At 39.7% G+C, this 24297-nt stretch overlaps 1 protein-coding gene and 1 long non-coding RNA gene across 2 annotated transcripts; one reads left to right on the plus strand and one right to left on the minus strand.

Annotated features, from left to right (window-relative positions):
• The first annotated feature begins 95 nt into the window (after nt 1-95).
• On the plus strand, nt 96-20629 carry XPOT (exportin for tRNA). The gene is made up of 25 exons (XM_085514316.1): nt 96-222; nt 2430-2566; nt 4395-4477; nt 4880-4936; nt 5974-6043; nt 7032-7254; nt 7875-8055; nt 8432-8600; nt 9048-9284; nt 9600-9638; nt 10824-10886; nt 12368-12492; nt 12796-12940; nt 13109-13228; nt 13391-13485; nt 14237-14306; nt 14762-15000; nt 15476-15761; nt 16798-16987; nt 17583-17699; nt 17787-17902; nt 18464-18511; nt 19140-19211; nt 19475-19531; nt 20041-20629. Exons 2-25 carry the CDS (start codon nt 2507-2509, stop codon nt 20065-20067), a joined length of 2889 nt encoding a protein of 962 aa, XP_085370442.1. The 5' UTR covers nt 96-222; nt 2430-2506; the 3' UTR covers nt 20068-20629.
• On the minus strand, nt 16890-24277 carry LOC116653136 (uncharacterized). Its single transcript, XR_004306521.2, has 2 exons — nt 23753-24277; nt 16890-17304 (listed from the first exon to the last, which is right to left on the minus strand). It is a non-coding gene; the product is annotated as an uncharacterized LOC116653136 (long non-coding RNA).
• Nucleotides 24278-24297: the final 20 nt, after the last annotated feature.

Genomic DNA, 24297 nt, shown 5'->3' on the forward strand with positions numbered 1-24297 from the left:
CCGCTGTCCCGCCCGGCCGTTGGTGCGGTTGGCCGAGGCTGCTGTCAGTCTCCGCCCTCCCCTGGGCTGCCTTCTCGGGCCGCCTCCTTCTCCTTCTCCTCCTCCCGCCGCCAGCCGAGGCGGCGCGGCCTGCGCGGCCCGGCCCGCTCCCTTATGCTCGTGGCGACATCGCAGCTGTGGGGCGGGAGCCGGCACCGCCGCCATGGAGGAGTGACCGGGAAGGTAACGGCGGCCGGGAGCTGGGCAGCTCGACGGGCCGTTGGCGGGCGGGGGGGCGGCCGAGGTGGCGGCGGCCTCCGCCTCTTTGCCTGCCCGGCTGCGGGGAGCGGCCCCGACACCCCGCGTTGCTCCCGAGGCCGGCGGCGGAGGAGGCCCCGGTCCCTTGGAGCTGTGCCCCTGTGCGGGAGGGACCCGCGGCGTTGGAGGGGGAAGGGGAAAGCTGGGACGGGGGGAACTTTTTAGGCGATCGGAGAAGTTGTGGGAGCTGCCCTCATTGCGGCACTGCTCGGACATGTGTGAAGCCGACGTAAAGGCTTTGGGTCCGAAAGGACCACGTAGGGTTAGCGAGAAACCTCAGGCTCTGCCTGCTGACATGACCTTGTAAATACCCCCCAATTGAATGGTGTAAATGAGGCGCTTTAATCGCTAATTGTTCTGCTGCTCATCACCTGTAGTGCGTGCTCTCAGCACTTTTATGGCTCAGCTCTGCCTGCTGCGTGGTGCCGCACATCTCTGACCATATAATATGTCCACCTCCCTCACCCCAGCTGTGACTGCATTTATTTCTTGTGTAACTGCCTTCTGAGTGGGCTAGTCAAGCTGGAACTCTTAGAGCAGGATATATGTTGGAAGATCAAATGTTAAACATGCTTGTGTAGCACATGCAGGGGTAGCAGAGCTGACTGGCTCTGCTGTGAGCTGAACATGTGAAGGGAGCACATCTCTGAGCCACGTTACTTTCAATAGTGAGGCCTGTCAGCAGTGTGTAGGAGATTACTACTTGGGGACAGAGATTCTAGTGATAATCAGCAGGAAAAATAAGCAAAAAACAGGCTGGTGTATGTTAAAACAGTTTTACGTGTGTAACTGTGGGCCAGACCCCAAGTGGAAGAAGCCATTTTTAGTGTTTGTTCTTGTCTGGCTGCTCTGGATGTCAGTTATGGGGAAAACAAGCTGGGGGTACAGGGGGAGAAACGTGCTTAGAGCAGCTTTAATCCCTGCAGGTTCTGACCCCCAGCCGGGCGGCTCAGTGTTGTCATGCAGAGCGACAAAGCTTGTTTTGCCACCACTCATCGCTTTGTTCCAGACTTTCTGGTTCCTCTGCTGCCACAGTTTGCAATTTTCTTTCCATTTTGTATGAACTTGTAAAAAATTCTCCTTACTAAACCGTCCTTCGTGTTGCATTTAGTGACAGTGATTCTGTAAGGAACCTTACAGAAATGCCTGCCTGAAGTCGTGTTGATTGCTGAGCTGTCCCTTTCAGGCTTGCTTCCTTGGCTGTCACCGTGCCACCTTTCTTCCAGTGGGGGAGGGTGGAAGGCAGCGCCTGCACCGGGCACGTAATGCTCAGAAATGGGAAATTCTACCTGCAGGCAGATTGAACCAGCAGTTTCTTTGCGTTTTGTCTCTTCCTCTTGTGTGCCTTCTTTCCCCTACCTCCTACGTACTTATGTAACCAGTCCTTCCTTTGGGCCTGAGCGACTCTGTTACAATGTGGGCGCGTGCTTTGATGGCCTGGTGGATTTTCGATCTCTTTTGCTGTTTAACAGCATCCATGTGTTTAACAAAGATTTTTTTACCCACTTTTTTTATCCAGTGTATTGCAGAATGGCCTATAGAAACACCTGATCTTCACAACTCTCTTCCTTGTTAGCTTTACATTCATGTATCTAAATAGAAATCATCACTAGTAAATTATCATCCATTAATAGAAGCAGAAAACTTTGTTAACAGCTCAGTATGATTTATTCTGTGGTCAGTGTCTGATACTTCTCTAATGTGTACTTGCTTTAGAAGAAAGGCCTGGGAATGCTTTTGTTCCCATAGAGGAGATACTTTATAAATGATTTTATGAAGCACCTTAACAATATTTCAGAGCTGAGGAGCTGCTTATTGTTGCAGTTGCTAAGCTGCTGTCTATCATTTTAGTAGCTCATCTATGCTTACGTCATGTCTTACTGGAACAACCTTGATGTGCTTGGAATTTGACTTCAAACCCATCCACAGAACAGCACGTATTAGACTATTTTCCTGTTATTGAAAGTGGACGAAAAGGTGTAGGATTGTGAGATCTGTATCAGAAGCATTCCTTTTGGTGCAGTGCATACAGTGTGTTTGGGATCTGTGCACAAAATTCTGTGCTTCTCACTGTCCTGCTTTTAGTTTTCATTGCTGTACCGAGCAAATAAAATTTCTTCTTCTATTTTCAGATGATCGTAGTTTCCACTCTGGAAGAAGTGGGCAAACCTGTTAGCAGGACTAGGAAACGGAGAGTATAGCAATAGAGATGGATGAGCAAGCCCTGTTGGGGCTGAACCCGAATGCTGATGCAGACTTCAGACAAAGAGTACGTTATCAACTTGCTTATTTCTCTAATAGATCTTATTTCTCTAGTAGATCGGGGCTCTGCTTCAATGAAAGGGTCTAGTAATTGCTTTCTCGTTGCTTATGCACCAAGGGTTTGTGGTGGAATGTGCCAACTCATGTTGCAAGTGTGTATCTAAGCTGAAAGAAATGTTGCCAATGCAGTGAAGCTGTGGTTAACTTGTATACAATTTGTTTCTCTGGGCTCTGGCTTTTCCTGTCCTCTCAATTCTAGTCCTTGTTCAGCACCTTAAATGGGTTCCTGTGGGGTGGAAATCGGCCACTAGAAATGCTCATGATTTCCCTTTAATACTTGGGAGGCAGTTTAGAGGCTGGGTTTTTTTTTTATTATTATTTATTTTGATTTGTTATTTTGAATGGATTACCTGCCTTGAGAGCCTTTTAATGAAACACATGATTTTGAATGGTGGTAGAGTAGTTTAGAGTAACTAAACGTCGCGGTAAGTGGGGACTTAAATGATACAAGAGATGCTCATTTGGAAAGGCATTTCTAGTTTTATGACTGTTTGATGAGTAAATGCTTACTTATCAAATTGATTCAACTGCGTATAAGATGACATCCAGAGAAACCTTTCAGAGATGAGAATACAAGCATCTTCCTTGGGTGTTCGTAAAACAAGGAATGTATAAGGGAGTTTAAACTGCAATTTGCTGCATCCTGGCATTGCTAAGCAGCTCGTTATATCTGTTTGTTGGGGGTGCTTGTCCTTGAAAAGATGAGTATGGCTGAACTGTAATGTTTTGTCTAGAAAATGTCAGTGTACATTTGAAGCTCACAGATCTATTGACCATTTAACCACACAATCTGCATACTTCTAAAATACTTTATGGTGAAAGGTAGTTTTTTACTCCTCGTGCAGGAAGTGACATTATGCAACTTGACTTTATTAAGTATCAAACCTTAGCTACTTGAACCCTTCACTGTAAGGAAGTTAGTGCGAGCTACAGTGATTTCTTGTTTCAAGAACTTAATTGAACTCTCTGAATAATTACATTGATGAATGTAAACAATCAGAATACTTAGAAAAACCTCTTGAAATACAAGTCTTTATAGGCTTAAAATGATGTTGTCAATCCCACCTGAATTTCAGAAATTATTTACTGATTTGTGTAATGCACCACACTAAATTTGAAGGCAATTATGTCAAGTTAACTGTTTTTAGAAGTGTCTTAAAAGATCTGATAAGCAACTTTGGTATCTAAAATCTGGCTGAAGTATGAATTCCTTAACAGTCTGCAATGGGTTCATTGACTGTTGTCAGCTGGTCAATGAGAGATTGTGTTTGCTTGGAATGTACAGTACAAGCAAAGTGGTGTGACAGAAATGGGCTGTTTTCAGTGAAAAAGACCAAGTCTCTCGCTGTGTAGAATTTGTGGAGGGAATTTATAACTTGGACTTGAACTCCCACCCTTGGAAGTTGTATTCAGCACCCAAGTGAGCAAGGCCCTGAACAAAGCCCCATAGCTGCCCATGCTTTGAGCAGGCAGTTTGGGCTATCACCAGAAGTCGCTTCCAACTCTGCCAGTTATGTGATTCTGACCTTTTAATATTCAAGTAACAAAATGTTAAGTGGAAGTGAGCAGCTGTGGTGTTTGGATTTGGAGGAACAGTTGCATTGTGTTAATGAGGGAGCCAAACAGAAACTTGGAAGCTTCCAAATACCATGTTTTTTGAAGGAGAGGTGTGTCTAAGTGTGAGCAAGATGTTTTGCTGTGTGCTTTGGGTTTTGTTTTGTTGGCATTTTCTGTGTAGGTTCTTGACCACATGAAACTTAATTGGATGCTTACAGGCACTGGCCTACTTTGAGCAGCTGAAGATATCTCAGGATGCTTGGCAAGTCTGCGCAGAAGCATTAGCTCAGAGTATATACAGGTAACGTAAATAAAAATCATTGCTTATTTCCATTGGTAATACAGACTTTATATACAGTAAGCTCAGAAGTACTTCTACTGAGTAAACCATTCCATTGTTCCATATGCAAAGACTGTGCAGTCAGCATTAGTTTTGCACCAAGTTGTGTATTCAGATCCCAAATCATAGGTTGTTGCTGTATTGTAGAATAGTGCAAGTTGGAAGCAAATTCAGGGGCGTGTATCTGTGGAATAACAGTAATGGTTTATGGTGAATACTTCTTTTTTCTTTTGCAAATGATTTACCAGAGCTTCTCTGATTGCACCACATAGTACACAGTCATTAACAAAACTGTGTGACATTTACTTGACAGGGAAGCTTACCACACTTCTATCACTAACAGAATTTTCTCTTCTTTTCTAGTGATGATCACATCAAGTTCTTTTGCTTTCAAGTTCTGGAACATCAAGTTAAATTCAAGTTAGTAATCTCTTTCTCAATGCCAACCACGTAAATCTATTTTGTTTTTCCCTTTTTATTCTGCTTGCAAATAAAATGGCGTGTCACTCCTACTATTCCCAAATAAAAGTTGTCAAAACCCTTACTCTGCAAACTGTTCCCTCCGTGTTGTTGATGAGCTTTAACTGAGCCCACAAGGCTTTTTTATTCCTTCTGCTTTTCCTGGAAGAGGGGTAGTTGGTGTTTAAGCAGTGCACTTTACTTAGCTAGTTGTAACAGCTGTGTTTGGCCCAACACAGACCTGGTCACCAAGTATGGAATGAAACTTAGCGCTTACCTTCAAGCCTTGCTCTGCGCTATCACTGATTTTCAAAGAAGAGTTTGTCCTGCACACAACAGCCTTGCTCAGTACAGAACCCTGGACTTAGACAAAGCCCTGTTTGTGCAGTAAGCGTGGCAGAGATGTTGTGATAAAGTCGTATTTTCACTGAGTTGTGTTTCCGTAGTGTCTTAATTTTAGGAAAAAGTTAAAATAATGCAAGTTTCATTGCATAGAACTGTATTTATTCCATGCTTTGGACTCCTTTAATGTGAGCTTGAACATCATGGCAGAGGTGTCTGCCTCTTGGAATATCATTACAACTGGTTGCAGTACGCTGAATGTTTGAGCCAGGCTGTACGTAGGAATAAGATGTATTTTGTAGCTGGTGATAACATAGAATTCTGCCAGGGGTTGTGTATGTGCCACATAAAGTAGAATTCCTTGTTTGTTTTGTTTTTCTTGTTTTGAGATATGTTTGATAGTAAATGCGCTGTAGGATCAGATCAGTGAAACTCCTTGAGATCTTCAAAGAGTGTAGAACTCAGATTTTAGCATATACAAATGTCCATCCTTCTCCCCATAGTTTATGGTCAAATGTGCGTTAACGCTGTCTTAAGATCCTGTCCTTAAAGCAGGGCTGCCTTCCTGCAAAATTTCAGGCTGCTTAGTGGAGGCTCCAGTGCCTGGAAATGTAACTCATGAATATATCTTTTGATTTCTTTATGCTTTGTTTCAGATACTCTGAGCTTACTGAAGTCCAGCAGCAGTTAATTAGGGAAACGCTCATAACATGGCTGCAAGCCCAGGTAAGTGTATTTACAGTGGTTTTGCACGGCAGGCTGACATAATGCATTGAGTGCAGGCTGAATGTTTAATCTATCATTCGAGTTTAAAATGGTTTCCTGAAGATATGCATTATCTAATGGTGAAAAACTACTAATGTGCTAATCATTATTAGAAATCCTTTAAATTGTTTGTTATAAGAAAGTTTGTGCTTGAAATTAATACTAAATGTAAAACTCTTACATCAGATAATGATTGTGGTTTAATCCGTTGTGTACGAAGTAAGAAGCATTAACAGTTTTCCTGTAGTGAAGTATCATCTAGGTTCCTGATATTTGTGAGTACCCAGAATAGGAATGGTAATTTTGTTTTTAAGGCCCTCCTGGCCTAAATCCATTTTATTTAGCATAGCAGCAGACATTTGGGAATGAATGGAAAAGACTTTTTAAATAACCCCTCTGGTAAAGTTATGGCAGTATATTGGCTACTCTCGCAGAGGTAGTTACTGTAGCTAAACTTGTAGTAACAGTTGGACCCAAGAGTTTGCAATATGCAGAACCATCAAGCGAACTGATACAAATCTTTTCCTCTTCCTGCCACAATCTAGTTGTCATTCCAGTCCTGTATCGGCAACTGAGATACCTGCTTTGTTTGTAGAAATTCAAAAGTTAATAGAACATATTACAACTTGAAAAAGAACAGGTAGTTATGAAATGGATTACAGTGTTTTTAGATTTTTCCTTGGTGTCCCATTTCAGAGGAATTTATGTAAAAGAGGAGGGAGGGAGAGAGAAAGATTGATAGCGACAGCTTCCGTTTTTTCCCTAAAGAGATGAGATCTAGAAGAACTTCATAGCATTCTTACTAGCATCTAACTTAGGTAAAACTAAAACTTGTTCTCAGCCAGTAAGGGAGAAGAAAGGTACCACACATCACTCTGCAGAGATCAATGAGCATATGTGATTTTCCTCTACTTAAGAATAAACAAATATAATATCTTGTTTCTACCAGATGCTGAATCCCCAGCCTGAGAAGACTTTCATTCGCAACAAAGCAGCGCAAGTCTTTGCATTGCTTTTTGTTACTGAGTATCTCACAAAATGGCCCAAGTTTTTTTTTGATATTCTATCAGTAGTTGACCTTAATCCACGAGGCGTAGATATGTACCTCAGAATCCTGATGGCTGTTGATGCTGAGCTGGTAGACCGGGATGTTGTTCATACATCAGAGGCAAGTTATTATTTCACATTCATATTTGTTTTAAAGTTCCAAAAAATTCTCTCTTTCATTTACAGTAGAAGATTTGCAGAGAGGTTTGGTGGTTGTTTGTTTTTTTTTCCTATGGCAACTCTGCCTTACAGTCACTAGGGGATTTAGATACAAAAGCTGTATGTTGTTTAATGCTTTTAATGCTTTTATACTTATGAGTACATTATTTATTTTTTTGTTTTTGCTTGAAGAGCTAGCAAACAAAAACTAATGGGCTGAGTTAGCTGACTTGGTGTTAGACTGACTCATTTCAGAATGGTAATATCTTCTAGTGCATGTTGAAGGAGTCCTAACAACAAAAATCCATTTAATCACATAGAGAACTTTTTTCTCCCTTGCCTTCCTTTCTTCAGTGCCTGGACATCGTGGTAGGAAAAAAGAAGGAAAAGCTGTGCTTTGGTTTGGTTTGGTTTTTTATTTCCTGCAAGAAAAATAAAGGTGCTTTTTCTGGGTTTTTGATTTGAATTGTTTGTCTTGGTGGAACAAGTGGTTTCTGGTAGTGGATACAAGAACGCTACTAGCTTGAAAAAATGCTACTAGTGAATGACAAGATTGATTTATTGTTTTTGTTGTGTTGACAGGAAGCTCGTAGGAACACTTTATTAAAAGACACCATGAGGGAACAGTGCATTCCAAGTCTGGTGGAGTCGTGGTACCAAATCTTGCAAAACTATCAGTACAGTAACTCGGAGTTGACATGCCAGTGCCTTGAAGTTGTTGGAGCCTACGTATCCTGGATAGATTTGAGCCTGATAGCCAATGAAAGGTATGGGCTTTTTGATGGAATATTTAGGTGGGAGAGAAGTCATCAACAGCACTTGTTAGGATGCTGCCTGTATTTCCATGAAACTACATGAAAACTTTTCTTAGAATAGAGGCTTTAATTACATGTAAATAATTGAGACTTCTGTTTTATTAGAGTGATTGAATTTGCAAGCGAGCTGATATAATGACCAAAACAGACACTGCACCATTTGCTGTATTCTCCTTAAAATATATCAAGTACTGCATTTAGTCAGTACAACAGACTCTATAATGATTTCATTTATATAAGGCGTTTTTAATTTTGTGCATGAATAGTACAAAGCTTTTGTATGATGTTACTGTGGATTTTTAAGTATAAACTTCTTTTTTTTCCAAAGGTTTATAAATATGCTGCTAGGTCACATGTCTGTGGAAGTTCTCCGGGAAGAAGCCTGTGATTGTTTGTTTGAAATTGTAAATAAGGGAATGGACCCAATTGATAAAACAAAATTGGTTGAATCTTTATGTCAAGTATTACAGTCTGCTGGCCTCTTCAGTATTGATCAGGTTTGTAAATTGATTTACAATAGCAACAAGTTATAGGCTTCATGCGGTTCTTAAACAAGCAGATTACAGAAAACTGTGAAAATAAGTGCACGGATGTAGGGAGAATCAGCTGTTTTTCATCACTGTTAAATTTCTCATACTGAAATAAAAGGTGGTTATTACTATTCTTTATTCATTTAAATCACAATTTATTGCATTCTGTGTGTCCTCAGTATGAGGGTATTCTGAAACTCCTAAAGTATGTTTCACATACCATTTATGCTGTTCCTATGTTTTGTTCCTTTGTATCCTTCCTTAGGAATTGCTTTACAGCAACAACTCAGGAGTTGTTTCTCTAAGAATCTTAATTCAGTCTCAAACTTGATTAACAAGTAGCACCATCCTTAAGTTCATGCCAGGTAGACCTGAGTTCTGCTAGTATTTTTAATCAGGTATCATTTCTTACAGGAAGATGATGTGGATTTCCTGGCCAGATTTTCTAAGCTGGTCAATGGGATGGGGCAAGCTTTAATAGCTAGTTGGACTAAATTGATAAAAAGTGGTGATATGAAGAGTGCTCAAGATGCTTTGCAGGCAATTGAAGCAAAAGTGTCCCTAATGTTGCAACTGCTAATTCATGAAGATGATGACATCTCATCTAATATCATTGGCTTTTGTTATGACTACCTTCACATCTTGAAACAGGTAAGCATGCCTGACTTCAGTTAAACATTTTATTGATATATTATTTTCTTTGATTTTGTTGGAATATATGAAGCTAATGCTTTGTGTGTGTTGTCTTGCAAAATAGTCTTTTGACTAATCAGCATTCAGTATTTTCACAGGCTGTGGATGTACTGTTCGTAGTTTTGTTTAGAAATCTGTAGGAACTGTGTTAAATCCTTTGTTAAGTGGAAAAGAGGCCTGCTTTGTATGGTTGTTAAGAAGCAAACCTGTATTTTGCTATTGGTAAGAAAGAAGTTGCTATACAAGAAATAACACTTGAAATTTCTTTTCTAGCTTTCTGCACTTTCAGACCAACAAAAAACTAACGTGGAGGTAAGTATTAACTTTTTTTATTAAGGATTCTTATTGACATTTAGTCAGAACTATTCATTTTGTTGCAACAAATTGTGTACAATTTTATATGCTTTAAGACATCCACGAGACAATCATTAAAATTAACTTGTAAACCTATGTTGAATTGTATATGAAGATGAAAGCTATGTAAGTGCTTGGTCTACCCAAGCAACCTCAGTGCTGTAAGCCTGCCTTGCAGTGCTCCTTGACAACTTTTTTGATAGAACGTTTTTTAACCAAGACAGAAGATGTACTCCTCGTAAGTAAAACTTACGGAAGAAGCTGCTGATCAGATGTGACATTTGTACTTAAGATGAGCAGCTATGTGCTAAGTATATATGAAGCTGTGCATTAAGCTGAAGTTTATGAGCTTAATTTTATGCATTAAGCATTAAGATAAGTCAATATATTTGTGTCCAGTTTTGGAAGCAGAAAACTTTGTATCTTCTGTTCAAGTCAAATTACTACAGCAGCACACTTAAGACTCTTTAAATCTGAATGTGTTGCTATCTAGATATCTATGCTTATGTTGAACTTGTTTTTCTACTGAACTTCTTGTTATTTCTCAACTGTACTGAGCACATCTTGAGGGTTTTGTTAGACTGAGAAATTGTCATAGCAACCTTTCTTCATTCATTCAATTCGCAAAAAGAAAATGTTTGGAAACATCTTTTGATGAGCCAATTTATCTTTCTAACCTGGGGAAAAAGTAAAAACAAACCCAATCCCATGTCTGCTTTTGAAGATGCTGAGCTGCCAGAGAAATAATTTTATGATGAAGCTGACCTTCCTCTTTGAAATATAATTTCAGACAGCCTGTTTAGCTTCCTATGCCTCATTCAGTCATCTCTAATTGTTCTTTTTAGTGTGAACTGAACTGCGCAGGTTAGAAGTAGGAAATAAAGACAGATAATGCTGCTAGATGGAGGGCTCAAAGTCATTTATACCGTGTATCTAAAATTGCATGTCTGTAATTTGGATAGAATCTATCTGTTCCAATATGCACAGTTAATTCTTCAAAACTTCTGAAAATAGTCATTCAAATGGGATGTAAATGTTTACAAATCTTTTAACATTTGTTATGATGTTTCCTTTTCAGTAGGATTTTGACTATTGCTTCTTATTGCTTGTCTGCTTCTACACTTACAGTTCTGTTTATCTTAGGCAATCATGTTGGCTGTTATGAAGAAGTTGACATACGATGAAGAGTATAATTTTGAAAATGAGGTACTGTATGAACAAACAGACAAATGCAACTTGAATTGCACATCATAAAACTTTCTCATACTCTAAAAATTCCTGTCTTTCTTAGGCTAGGGATTTGGATGTACATCTGTAGACAGATATTTTCCTGTGGGAAAGCTTTTGTTTTATTTAAGCTTAAGAGCATGTCTTCATAGGGCAGAGCTACACAGTAAAAGGATGTACAAGCAGTTTACTTAAAATAATAACTCTGTTTTTGTACAGGGCTTTTCCTAGACAAATATGACCATGCTGTTAGTTAAGCATAGCTGTTGAGCTGGCTTATTCAGCATGAGTTTGCATATTTCTGCTGTTATGCAAAGCCATTTGAGAACAAACATTTGAGAAACACTTAAGAAATACCTCTCAACCTATTTTAGATGGAAGAGGTCAAACTTCTGAAAAAATAAACTAAAAGAGGAGGACAGTTTTTGATTTCTTTCTTCCCGTTGTACCTCTGTTAGCCAGCAGTCGTGGCTGAATGTGTTAGGCAGTTCTGCTGTGGGCTATTCAGAGAGCTCTGATCTTGGAGGTGAACTTGGACTATATGTAGTACATGTTAAATGTTTCTGTCAGATTAATTTAAAAAAATCAGCTCGATGCTGAGGGGCAACATCATCATGAGGAATGAGTCTATTTTCAAGAACTGGGTCAGAAAGGCTTTTCTAAGAACGTTTTCTTTCTTGTTGTTCACTCTGAAAGTAAAACCTCCTGTTTATTTCTGTGGAAGCTACAACAGATACAAAGAGCACAATAATGCTATTTGATAGAGCATATTCTCAGCTACAAAACTATTTTTCAACTTAGTCACCAGCATTAGTTCTGCATATTTGCCAGCAATGAATAAAAGCTTGCATGCCAAGCTCATCAAAATCTTCCAGGCTGACCAGAAAGTGGCTTGTCTTTATTTGACTATCAGCACTGCTGAAACACGCCAGCCACCACCTCACTGCACTTGCATCCACTTTTTGGTTTCCATAAAAATTGAGCAAGCATCAATAAATGCCAATGGATGCCATTTTTTTTTATTTTTTTTTTATGCATAAGTGACACACCTTTGCTTCCTGTGCATTTCCACATCAGATGCCATTGTGTGAGATTGCCATCATATTGTCTGTCACATGACAATGTGGTAGGGTACTGGTGGAAATATTGAACCTCTGCTGCTGTATCAGCCTCTGATGTCCTAAGCTCACATAATAAAATAGGAGACTTTTGAGTGCTCTTGGTTAAATTTCAGTTTGGAAAGACTTTATGTGTTTCTGGATTGAATGCAGTGGATCCCAGTGTATTGCAACCAGACAATAAAGGAGCTAGCTGCTATGTTGCAAGGTTATTATTGAATTTTCCAATAATGAAGTATTTTTCTTGCATATACATGTTTTTGTTTGGGGTGCAACTGTCTAAAATGGTTCTGGATGTGTTCAAGGGTGAAAATGTGCTTCACTGATGTGAATGTTTTGCAGGGTGAAGATGAAGCAATGTTTGTGGAGTACAGAAAACAGTTGAAACTGTTGCTGGACAGACTCGCTCAGGTCTCACCAGAGCTACTGTTGGCATCTGTCCGCAGAGTTTTTAACACTACACTTCAGTAAGTTTGTTTGTTTACCTAAATACAATTCCCATAGCTTTCTTGTGTTTCCTTCTGTCAGGCTTTGCACTAACAGTAGATGTGAAGTAGCACAGCAAAGCCTACTGATAAAATAAGCTACTAATGGCTTTGGTAGTATGACTTTGTATAGCTTTGTGATAAAAATCTCACCCAGTTACTTAAGAAGAAGCAACTTTCTTTTTGTAACCTTGTTAGTAGCTGGGTTCTTTTGTTTGTTTGTGTTTCTTCCGGTGGTGTCTCTTCATAATCCACAGTGACTAACAGGATCTTCTCATTCTTTAGGAACTGGCAAACGACACGATTTATGGAAGTAGAAGTCGCGATAAGGTTGTTGTATATGTTGGCTGAGGCTCTTCCTGTATCTCATGGTGCTCACTTCTCTGGTGATGTTACAAAAGCTACGGCTTTGCAAGACATGATGAGAACGGTAAGCAGGTGTTACTTGGGAACTATTTCAAAATGTTAACATATACTGAAACATTTCAATTTGAATGGCTTATATTAATTACCAGCATTTCACGTGCATTGTGGTTTGGTGTTATAAATGGCTGAAGTACTAACTTGCTAATGTTTTTTGTTGTTTCTTCTTTTGTAGCTAGTGACTTCTGGTGTTAGTGCCTATCAACATACATCGGTGACCCTGGAATTCTTTGAAACAGTGGTTAGATATGAAAAATTCTTTGCTGTTGAACCTCAGCACATTCCAGCTGTTCTAGTAAGTTTCATTTCATTTACATATTCACCTAGATAGGCCTTCATGTGTTGTTTTGGCTTAAGAACTTATTTTCTGAAGGTCACTAAAGAAATAAACCTATCTGAAATAGTTGGATGATTAGCTTTCTCTCCTTGGTTAGACTGAAATACTTTCTGATTGCAGATGGCATTTTTAGATCACCGTGGTCTTCGCCATTCAAGTCCAAAAGTACGAAGTCGAACAGCTTACCTTTTTTCCAGATTTGTCAAGTCTCTTAAGTGAGTAAAACATGTACAAATGTATTTGTATGATGCAAAAAGCACATGTACGGTAAATTCAGTGCATCTTTGAAACAGGCAGGGTTTTAAGTGGACTGCTGTGAAACAAACTAGTGTCCTTACAGAGGTGTCCTGAATAAAGAACTCGAATGTATATTCTTAGCTTATTTTGACAATATGTTAAAACTGATCAACTGTGCAAGTATCTGCTTTGCTTTTCGTCAGTTAGCACAGTTGAGAGTCTTCAAATCCACTGACTATCAAGTGTAACTTCCCTGTACCTAACCAAATTCTGAGTATTTACAAAATTTATATTGATGGAGTTCACTCAGACTGTTGTAGCCTTTCAGATAGTCCCGTCTTGTTGGTCTAATTTAACAGGCATATTTGGATGTAGAGGCAGGAGAACCTCTGAGGTGGTGCAGATTTCAGAAAGATCGTATTTCTTAGTGAAAATACTTTGCTCAGAAAAGTGATGCTGTTTATGCCATTTTAAAAATAATTAGGTAGAGAAGTAAATGTGTATTTTTCACCCTGCCATGTATCTATTTTACTCACTGCAAGCACCATATGCATAACTCAGACTTGTCTACAACAGTGTTCTGATACGTTAAGGGATGTTCTGTACTGAGTAGGTAGTTTAATGTTGAGATTTACAACTTAAGGAAAATGCCAGCAGTTTTGTAAAAACAAGGAAAAAAAAAGCCCAACCCACTTGTACATGGTGTTTTACTCTTGTGTTTTACTCCAGTAAGCAAATGAATCCCTTTATTGAAGATGTTCTGAATAGGATACAGGATCTACTGGAACTCTCTCCTCCTGTGAGTACTAACAGCAGGTTTTTGTAATAAATAAGGCTTGTGCTTATTCATCAGTGTGCCCAAATAGTGACTGAATTGTGAGCGTAGTACACGAACATTTAAATACAAATGATTGTTTGATTTATTTTTTTTATTATTTTCTTTTTTTTAGTGAGATCTCCTGCTTGTGTTCGTGCCTAACTTTTAATAACTTCTGCTTATTTGGGTTTCTGTGTATAGGCTAAAGAGAGATATATAGAAGGCTTTTTGAATTGTATCAAAATACTCGTTCTTTCAACAATATTTTACCATCTACTCAGTAATATTACTTGGGCAGGAAGAGAATAAAGGTATTTGTATTATAAAGATAAAAGAAATGTGTGATTAAAGAAAAAGGAATAATTTCAGCTTTTTTATCAGCAGATGACTTTGATAGAGGACACTGAGTGAATTATGCCTGTTGTCTTCCATCTTAGGAAAATGGTTACCAAGCTCTGTTAAGCAGTGATGATCAACTTTTCATTTATGAAACGGCTGGAGTGTTAATAGTTAACAGCGAATACTCAGCAGAAAGAAAACAAGCTCTAATGAGGAATTTGTTGACTCCACTGATGGAAAAGTTCAAGGTATTGTTAGAAAAACTGATGATGGCACAGGATGAGGACAGACAGATGGCACTGGCTGACTGCCTCAATCATGCTGTTGGGTTTGCGAGGTAGGTGCTGTACAGTGTCTGTATGTGTGTTTCTGACTGGAGTAAAATGGAGTTTATTTTAAAGAATTTAAATTGAAGAGTTTACTGGGAGGAGAGACTGAGTATCTGTAATTTATTGACCTAGAAAATCTCAGCAGTTGTAGAATTTCAAAGTTCCCTTAAAATAATAAACAAACAAAAAAAGAACGAAAAGGGTGTAGATGTAGAGAATAGTGCATAATACAAGCTTCCTCTAGGAACTGTCTGGGGCTGTTCTGATCATGTGTTGTTGTGGTACATTAGAATTTCATTCTCCAAAAGTTGCCAAAGCGTAACTCCTTCTTATCAGATAATTGCTATTTCTGTTGTTTGGCTCCCACTCCACAAAATATGATGTTCTAGTTAAATGTCTGGGCTTTAAGTGTACATTGTTCTCAGTTTTTTTGCTTCTCCATTCTATTGAGTCTATATAAAACTTGTTGCATTGTTTTTACAGCCGAACCAGCAAGGCTTTCAGCAATAAGCAAACTGTAAAACAATGTGGCTGCTCTGAGGTATATCTGGACTGCTTACAGACGTTTTTGCCGGCTCTCAGTTGTCCATTACAAAAGGAAGTTCTGAGAAGTGGTGTCCGGACTTTCCTTCACCGTATGATTATTTGTCTAGAGGAAGAAGTTCTTCCATTCATACCTTCTGCCTCTGAACACATGCTCAAAGATTGTGAAGCAAAAGATCTTCAGGAATTCATTCCACTTATAAACCAAATAACAGCTAAGTTTAAGGTATGATATTGCTAGTAAACAGTCTTCAACCACAGGCACGTGTTGCTGGACTCACAGTACCAAAAAAAGTATTTTTCCATGATTTATCTCAGAATTCTGTTGTTTCTAAACTTTCAAGGTTAGTATTTGAAAATGAAATGTTATTTGCAGCACAAAAATATCACCATGCACCACTGAAGAGTCTGGAATGAGTCTATCCTCATATCCATTGCTTGATCTCCAAAAGTGTTCAAGTGTCAGTGAATTTTAGTGGATGCCATTTTTTCACATCAAGAAATTCAGTGACTCACTTTTGCTCCATAAGTACTTCTGTGTCAGACATGGTTCTGTTAGACTGCCCCTCTCTTGCTGTCTGCCACGTGGCAACAAGATGTAGTGGGATATTGGTGGAAAGGTTCAACCTCTACTGCCATATCCATCAACATCAGCTTCTGGCACTGTGGGCTGCATAATAAAATAGGAGGCATTACTTTTGGAGCAGCCCTTGTGGTATAGGAATCATTGTTGTATGAGAAGGTCAAAAAGTCCAATAAATAGGTTTAAATAAGTCTTCCTGCAGAATGCAAAATTTAGATTACTTCTAGGAAGGAGAAATGTGTTTTGTGAGCAGTAAAATAGAGCCATAATATGACTTGTGTCAAATTGGTATGTGGACCTTTGGAATATACTTCTACAGAGTGGGGGTAAAGGAATTTTGGGAACAAATTAAGTATTTCAGAGATGAGGAATATACTTCTGTTAGTGAAGTCCTTTTCACAGCTCGCACTACAAGCGATTCACAGTGGATAAAGGGAGTCTCAGGTGAAGAAAATGTAAAAAGTAGTACGCAGGAATGAGATTTGATGACTACCGTGTGTTCAAGTTTAATGCTTAACTTCTTATGGCACTACTGTTCTTATTACGTGCTGAAATAAATAGCCTAGCTTCATTAGGCTCACCTTGAAAGACAGGAATTGGAAACTAAAACTTCACAGCTTGTTACTAGTGTTCATTTTCTGTGGCTGCTTGAGCTCATACCTTCTTTCAATTTCCACAGACACAGGTTTCACCTTTTCTGCAACAGATGTTTATGCCACTACTTCATGCTATTTTTGAGGTGTTGCTTCTTCCAGCAGAGGACAACGACCAGTCTGCTGCTTTAGAAAAACAAATGTTACGGAGGAGTTACTTTGCTTTTCTGCAGACAGTAACTGGCAGCGGAATGAGTGAAGTCATAGCAAATCAAGGTGAGTAGTTCAGTTTCTCAAAGGATGTCACCATAGTTGCTCTCATTTAAGTTTTGTCTGCTAAAATCGTTAATCTCCTTCCATGTAATATTAATTATGTTAATATTAGTTCGTTCTATAGAAATTTACATGGGACAAGTGATAAGGTGGAATGGTTTTCCATAGTCAAAAGTCTAGTTTTGTGATTATTGTTTTACTGAATATCTCTCTTAGTCTGTATTCCACAAACGTGGCCAGGGACTTGAAAATCTTCAGGGTGACTCGTGTGGAAGGTAGAGCTCAGATTTACTCTCCACATCCTAAAATGTTGGTGATACCTGTGGGGGAGGAAAGGATGATGTTAAGAAGTGCTAAGAGGTTTCTTAAAAGAGTCATCTTGGTAGTTGCAATAAGGCAAGAAATTGTAAAGAAATCAAGTGGAAATAAGCAAGCTTCTATGATGCTTTTGTGAAATGTGATAAAAATACATTGTATTGTACTGGAAGTGAGCTACTTGGGTGCTGCTGAGTTAACTAACCCCATCAACAGTAGTGCAGAACTACAGAAACTCTTACGTTGCAGGTTTGAATGACAAGTTCGTTTTAATGTGTTTAAGGTGCAGAGAATGTGGAGCGTGTGTTGTTCACCGTCATCCAAGGAGCAGTGGATTACCCAGATCCTATTGCACAAAAGACTTGTTTTATTATTCTTTCTAAGCTTGTGGAGCTTTGGGGTAAGGCTGTCTTTCCATAATTTCCATGCAGCTACTACTAATTCTGAAGCACGGGTAGAACATATACCATGTTATTTGTCTTTTCAGGAGGGAAAGATGGACCAGTAGGTTTTGCAGACTTTGTCTACAAGCACATTGTCCCTGCATGTTTCTTAGCACCTTTGAAGCAAACGTTTGACTTAGCAGATGCCCAGACAGTATTGGTATGTATTACCATTGGGCTTTTTGCTGTTACTGGTTGTTGTTGTCTTCCTATCATTGCCACGTGGCAGGTTCAGTAGAAAAAAAGGAAAAATGAAATGGCCCCTTGGTATTAAAGGTTGTCTCATCTTAGAAAGAAAATATCTTATGTTTTTTTAACGGGGTACCTTAATAGCTTGCTCTTAGATGTTATGGTGCCATATCCTATAGTTCAGCTCTGCTGAAAATCAAGCTAGAGAGTTGCAGGTTTGAGTATTTGATGCTGATCTATCTGCCTTGCCTATCAGCTAATATTCAGTGGAAGCAAACATGCACAGATCACAGCTGTTCCTTGGTTTGTATTGGGTTTAGTTGTGGCAGATACTTCTTTGGTAAGAAACAAAAACTGAGGGGAACAAAAAATTGCAAGGAAATATTGAGGCTGACTTAGCATGGGATGAGGAAAAAGGAAGGAACAACTGCATAAACTAGCCCTTGCTCTGGGAGTTATTTTAGGATCTTTGGATGGAAATACTTAACCAGCAGACTGACTGAACGATCAAATGTTATCCATTACATTACAGGCTTTATCAGAATGTGCAGTGACATTAAAGACAATTCATCTCAAAAGGGTAAGCTTCGTAATACTTTGCAGGGAGTAACTCTTGCAGGTTTCTTTCTAATGCTTTTATCTGTTTCTCAAAATCAGATGTATTCTAAGATTCATTACTGTTGTGCTTTTATATATCTTCATAGGATGGCTATAGTGCATTGTTAGGAACAGACAATTAAGAAGTTCTACTTCTTGATAATTTATTGCAAAATATTGACTCCTTAATTAAGGGAGAAAAATCTGATCGCTTTACTTTTTAATGTACTACATCAACTAACCTGAAAAAGCAATTAAAGACATATGATAAAGCCCTTCTGAAAAAAATAAGGTTATTTTTCAGATTTTGAGACTAGATTGAGAAACGTTTATGGAAGAAAAGAATATTTCTTTGGCCACTGACTAAAGCACTACTACATATTTCAGTTTAAATGGAAAACCAAGTAGTTTCCGTGTTCCATGTTACTGTGGCCTTTAACTTGATGGCTAATTTCTCTCTCTCAAATGTGAGTTGAAGTCATATCTAAATAACAAAATAGGAGAAATATAGATCTGTTTTAAAACTCTCATGTGCCATACAGTGCAGGGCTATGACTTGCTGTAGAGATGTACAAAACTACACTTGAACAAACTGTGCTGCTTTTCTTTAGGGTCCTGAGTGCATTCAGTATCTTCAGCAAGAGTATTTGCCTTCTTTGCAAGTAGCTCCTGAGATCATTCAGGTAGGAGTTCCTAAATGAACCTTTGGAAAACTGTTAAGATGCAGAAATCTTAAATGGGAACAAAATGCTTACCAACAAAACTGTTCTGTTGTCCCTCAGTAAAAACTGGTCTGATATTGCACATTGGAATAGAATTAATTTAGCATAAAGAGTGAAGTCGTTAAGGAAAATACGAACTAAGATCAATAGTTGTATGTACAAAGTATACGTACATAGTGTATCTCAGGTTCTCTTGTGCTTCATGTGCTTATTCTTCCTTACAGGAATTCTGTCAAGCACTTCAGCAGCCTGATGCTAAAGTTTTTAAGAATTACTTAAAGGTAAAGATTTTGTTTCATTAAATCACTTTTAATTGTGTGAACACTGACACATAATTCAGTCAAGGTAGTGACCTGAAATAAAACTGAAATATAGAATGCTCTGGCATCAGACTCAACTGATAGATAGATAAGCTTTTAGCTGTTGGAAATCTCCAAGTTGTACAAACAGTTACATGTAAGGAAGGAGCAATAACAATAAAAAACCAGCATCAGTAGAACTGCACGTATGCTTTGCACGCTGCCATTTCTTCAGTAGCTCAGTATTGCTGTGGCTTGCGTTGCTTATTAGTTGAAATAACAGAGACAGATGTACTGTCATTAAAGTCAGTGTGTAAGAAGACTTCATTTTTGGGGCTGTGAATTTAATCAAATAGTACAAGACGCATCCTTGAAACTCTTGGTTCATTATGTTAAAGAAATTGAGCTCTGACAAACTATCTCACACCTCAGCCTTTCCGTGTCTTAAATTCAGATTTCCTTCTTATTTGTTTAATCATATATTTTAACAGGTGTTCTTCCAGAGAGCAAAACCCTAAGGAAAGGACTGGAATCTCATGTATCTGTTTCCATAATCAAGAAGTCTGGTTGTTAATTTATAAACAATGCTAACTCTTGTGCCATTCAAACTGGCTTTGTCCTTTCAAAACGTTGCTTTGTGCTCACATCCAGTACATATTTCAGCCTTTGCATAGAAAGAAAGAAAAATGCAAATACCCCACTTCTGTGTCTCAAACATGAAGGTATGTGACAACATGTAAAGTTGCCTGTATCCCTACACAACACTTCTATTATGTATAAGATGATTTAAGCTTATGCTGTAACGTGTATGGCAATAAAATGACACTTATTTTTTTGAAATTAAATATAAAATTCCCTTCAGACCATAGAAATGGTTATTAAAATATGTACATTTTTGATACTGAGTAAAATGTTTTCATAAGACATAAAATTCATCTGTTCATGTACGGTGACATGAAAATAAAACAATCAAAGTCATTTTTGTAGATAGTCATTTCATTGAAGTTGTCTTAATGATAAAATATATATATATACCTCCTATAAACAGATTGGTTTAATAAATGAATTCATTTAAAAGTAGCATCTGGTTCTATCTTTTTTTTAATTTAATAAAAATAAAATGTTATTCACTGAGATATTTCAATACCTGAAGGGAACTTACTCCCAGGAGGGGAGTAAACTCTTCTAAAGGGCTCACAATAGCAGGACACGGGGAAATGGTTTTAAGTTGAAGGAGGGAAGATTTAGGTTGGATGTTAGGGGGAAGTTCTTCACTAGGAGAGTGGTTAGGCCCTGGAACAGGCTGCCCAGGGAGGTAGTGGATGCCCCGTCCTTGGAGGTGTTCAAGGCCAGGTTGGACGGGGCCCTGGGCAACCTGATCTAGTAAAGGTGTATGTTTGGTGGCCCTGCCAGGCAGGGGGGTTGGAACTACGTGATCCTTGAGGTCCCTTCCAACCCGGGTCATTCTGTGATTGTGTGTGACTCTGAATCGTTTTGATTCAATCTGTAAAGCTACAGCATTTAGGTGTTTGGCTGTTACATTTAAATAGAACCGGGCAATTTGACTTGGATAGTAAGTTGTATTAGTCTTGCGTGTGGAAGATGCAGGCAGAAAGACAGAACCGCATCCATGAAAATATGAGGGCTGCTGTGAAAGTAATACCTCCTGTTTTGTTATGTTGGCCCACAGTGCCAGAGGTGGATGTTGGCGGTACAGCAGTAGAGCCTGTAGCCTGCAATATAACTGAGTTTGTAATTCTCTCTGCTTAACGGTAGTAGGTTCTTTATCCAATTGAAATGAAAAGCAAATGAGGAGATGGATCACAAGCAACAACCTTGAGTGGTGCGTGGTGGTGTTTTAAGGATGCTTTTTAATGTATGATATATCTGCCTTGTCTAGACTAAAAATGTATAAGCATCACTGTGGTATTAACTCCTCCTTTTGTATACAACAGTACTTCCCCCTGAAGAGTAAAATGTTATTAAGTAAGGAAACAAGGTTTACAAGTCTTTAAGATAAAAAGCGTGCTTTGGAGATAGAATATTTAATTTACAAGCTGGTGTTGTTATTAAAGGCAGTCAGCCTTTTCCAGGTGTGAATTAACATCAATGAATTCCATGCCAGGACAGGTGAGAGATGCTTCCTCTCACAGAGTGGCTCATCAGTTGAGGGAAGACGCTTCACCGACTGGTTGCTGCCCAGAGAGTCAATCTGCCCATATACCCTCTCAGTTCAGCCTTGACTTGTCTGGTGCTGTAACAAGATTATTCACGGTGGAAAGCTAATCTTGAGAAATAAACACAATTTGGTTTTGTGTCTGTATGTGCCCACAGACTGTCTTGGGAGATTACATTTGGTATTAGTATCACATTTGATATTTCCTTTTTGCAACGAGGTGGGTTGCTGTAGATCAGACAGATGATGTGTGTTACACAGGCACGTGGCAGGAGAGTGCCCTGGCACACTTCTTGCATTTATTACTCTAGTAAGGCTTCTTCCTCCCACCTTCTTTTCTCTGTTCTTGCTTAATACGTTCATTACTCACTATATACCATGCAGTTCAGAAAAGTAGGAGATGGCAGGCTCTGGAACAAGCCTATATATATTTTTTTAGCCTAGTAATGTCACTGACTGTCAGCACTAGCCTCTGTACCACTGAAATCTAGAGGCTTCTTAACAAGAGGAAGTCTATCATTTGTAGACTACTTAACATAAATACTTTCGGACTAAAATTTGCCTGGGAGCATCAACTTGTACTTCTGATAAATCGATTTGAATGACTTCTGTGGTGGCATGTTGGGAAAAAGGCAGAGCTAATGAGAGCTGTCAGACATCATGGAATTGTTTCCCTTCCCTCTCTACAGAACTACAGAAGTGGAAATGGATTAAATGATGTGGAACAAAGAAAGGTAGTTCCAGATGAAGCTGACTGCTTAATAGATGTGCTTACTCTGATTTAGTTGCCATGCCTCCTAAGTATTTAAATCAGATGCAGAAAACAATTTGGCTATAACAATAAAATAGCTCAAAAGCTTCAAAGGAATATGCAGGAGAGGCAAGACAAAACACTTTGTGGGAGATGAAGGCAGGCAGTAAAAGCTTTGTCTGCAAGGCTGAGGATCTAACTTGCCCTTTCCTGAGCCAGAGCCCCTTCCAAAGGGCATTTCAATTAGTCCTGCTTCTTTGCTTCCTTTCTTCTTCTTCCCCACTTTAAAAACAGAGAAGCTATGTCACGCAAAGCACACAAATGGGATCCGTGTGAAGAATGGGCAGGCAGCATTCTCCAGGAAGAAGTCCCGGGATGTTGCTCTCTATCAGCCAAGTTCCACAGGATGCCAGAGGACGGAACTCCTGTGAACACTGTATCGCTTCCAGTTTCACATCAAACAGGCCAACAGCCAAGGACAGGAACAGCTGTCCCCACAGAAGCAAATACCACCTTCGCCTGGGCCTTCCCAACTAAAAGGTCAAAAGGACATTGCAGATCAGCTTCAGCACTTCCTCTACCATTAGCAGGTCCTACTTGGGTATCCACATCAGTGGAGGGCACAGCTCCAGCCCTCGTGGGATCTCATCTCTAATGACCAGCACGCAGCTTATGGCAGAGCTATTTTTCCCAAGGGTCCTTCAGAACAGCAATACATGCTTGACTACAAGTGTGACTATTCCTCTCATGCTCAGCATGGAGTGCGCCCTGCTCTCATCACTTTAACAGCTGCAGGCCTTCTGAACACCAGGCTCAATTTTCCCATCAGCAATCCAGTCACACCAAGGACTGACAAGCACATTGCTGGTGTGTTCAATTGTGCTGTACAGAGAGTCGTGAAAGACTTAGAAGAGTCTAGAACTTAAGTTTCCTCAACACGTAGGTCAAATGCTGGTGCCTAGGCCACAACCCTGCCTATGGAAAGAATCAGAGAATGGGTTGCAAAGGACCATAATGATCATTCAGTTCCAACCCCCTGCTATGTGCAGGGTCACCAACCACCAGACCAGGCTGCCCAGATCCACATCCAGCCTGGCCTTGAATGCCTCCAGGAATGGGGCATCCACAGCCTCCTTGGGCAACCTGTTCCAGTGTGTCACCACCCTCTGAGTGAAAAAATTCCTCCTAATATCTAATCTAAACCTCACCTGCTTTAGTTTAAATTCAGATTAGGGACTACTGTTGGGGTATTGCACATGCTTACCAGGCTTCCTACCTTTTGGATCCATCTTGTGGCTGAGGCAGAAGGTAGTGAGTGCAATGTGTCTGGGGCAATGTGTGCGGGAGCTGCCTCATGTTTGCAGGGTCACGGACCTTGCTTTGTGTAAGATTTCTCTGGGGTAATCTGCAATTCTTCACTTGAGTTATTATAAGTTAAATAGTCCAATCTTTGTTGTTGCTTTCCAGGCGTGCATCCACAGCAGCTGGTTTCCACTCTCCCCTGTTACTGTCTCATTGATGGGTTGTCCAGAGGATCCCAATGACGGGAGCAGATGCTGAAGAGATTTAACTGCTCTCAGCTCGATCTCTCAGTTTCACTCTCTCCTTTGAGCCAGTTGCTCAAGAAAATAAAGGGGCAATGAATCTACGAACAACATGAAGGCCTGTGACGCTCCTCAAGTGCGATGCTGAACTTTACCCGACGTGTGGACACGTTTAACCCCGTCGCTGTGTTCCCGCGGCCCAGCACTGACGGACCGTCCGGCGGCGGTGACCGAGGCGGCGCCTCCGTCAGTCACGCATCGTCCCGCCCCGCCCCGC

The sequence above is a fragment of the Coturnix japonica genome, chromosome 1 (genome assembly GCF_054131305.1).
Source record: "Coturnix japonica strain WE chromosome 1, WE-NBRP24, whole genome shotgun sequence".
Classification (NCBI taxonomy): Eukaryota; Metazoa; Chordata; class Aves; order Galliformes; family Phasianidae; genus Coturnix; species Coturnix japonica.